Source organism: Merops nubicus, unplaced genomic scaffold (assembly GCF_000691845.1).
Source record: "Merops nubicus isolate BGI_N331 unplaced genomic scaffold, ASM69184v1 scaffold30244, whole genome shotgun sequence".
Lineage (NCBI taxonomy): Eukaryota > Metazoa > Chordata > Aves > Coraciiformes > Meropidae > Merops > Merops nubicus.
The window spans coordinates 3,262-3,485 of NW_008604001.1; the positions used below are offsets into that span (position 1 = coordinate 3,262).

At 65.2% G+C, this 224-nt stretch overlaps 1 protein-coding gene across 1 annotated transcript in view; it reads right to left on the reverse strand.

Annotated features, from left to right (window-relative positions):
* Nucleotides 1–12: 12 nt before the first annotated feature.
* The window catches only part of LOC103771584 (TNFAIP3-interacting protein 1-like), an 8,232-nt gene continuing 8,020 nt past the window's right edge, over nucleotides 13–224 (reverse strand). Inside the window, exon 18 of the mRNA XM_008938885.1 lies at nucleotides 13–38. Coding sequence (XP_008937133.1) covers nucleotides 13–38 — 26 coding nt within the window. The remainder of the gene's footprint in view (nucleotides 39–224) is intronic.

The window sequence follows — 224 nt, forward strand, 5'->3', positions numbered from 1 at the left end:
GGATCTGGGCCGTTAGGCGAGCCCGGGCCCTCCCTGTTCTGAGAGACAAGAAAGGGGGGCATGGGGTAAGCACGGCTCTTCGTGCCCAGACGAGCCCCCGTGGGATGGCCATAACCCCGCAGGCTGCCAGGGCTCAGGCTCACGCCCATCTTCAGATGGTGTGGGGAGGGCGGTGGAGGATGCAGCAGGGACTGACCCCGCAGAAGAATCATCCCCACAGCTCA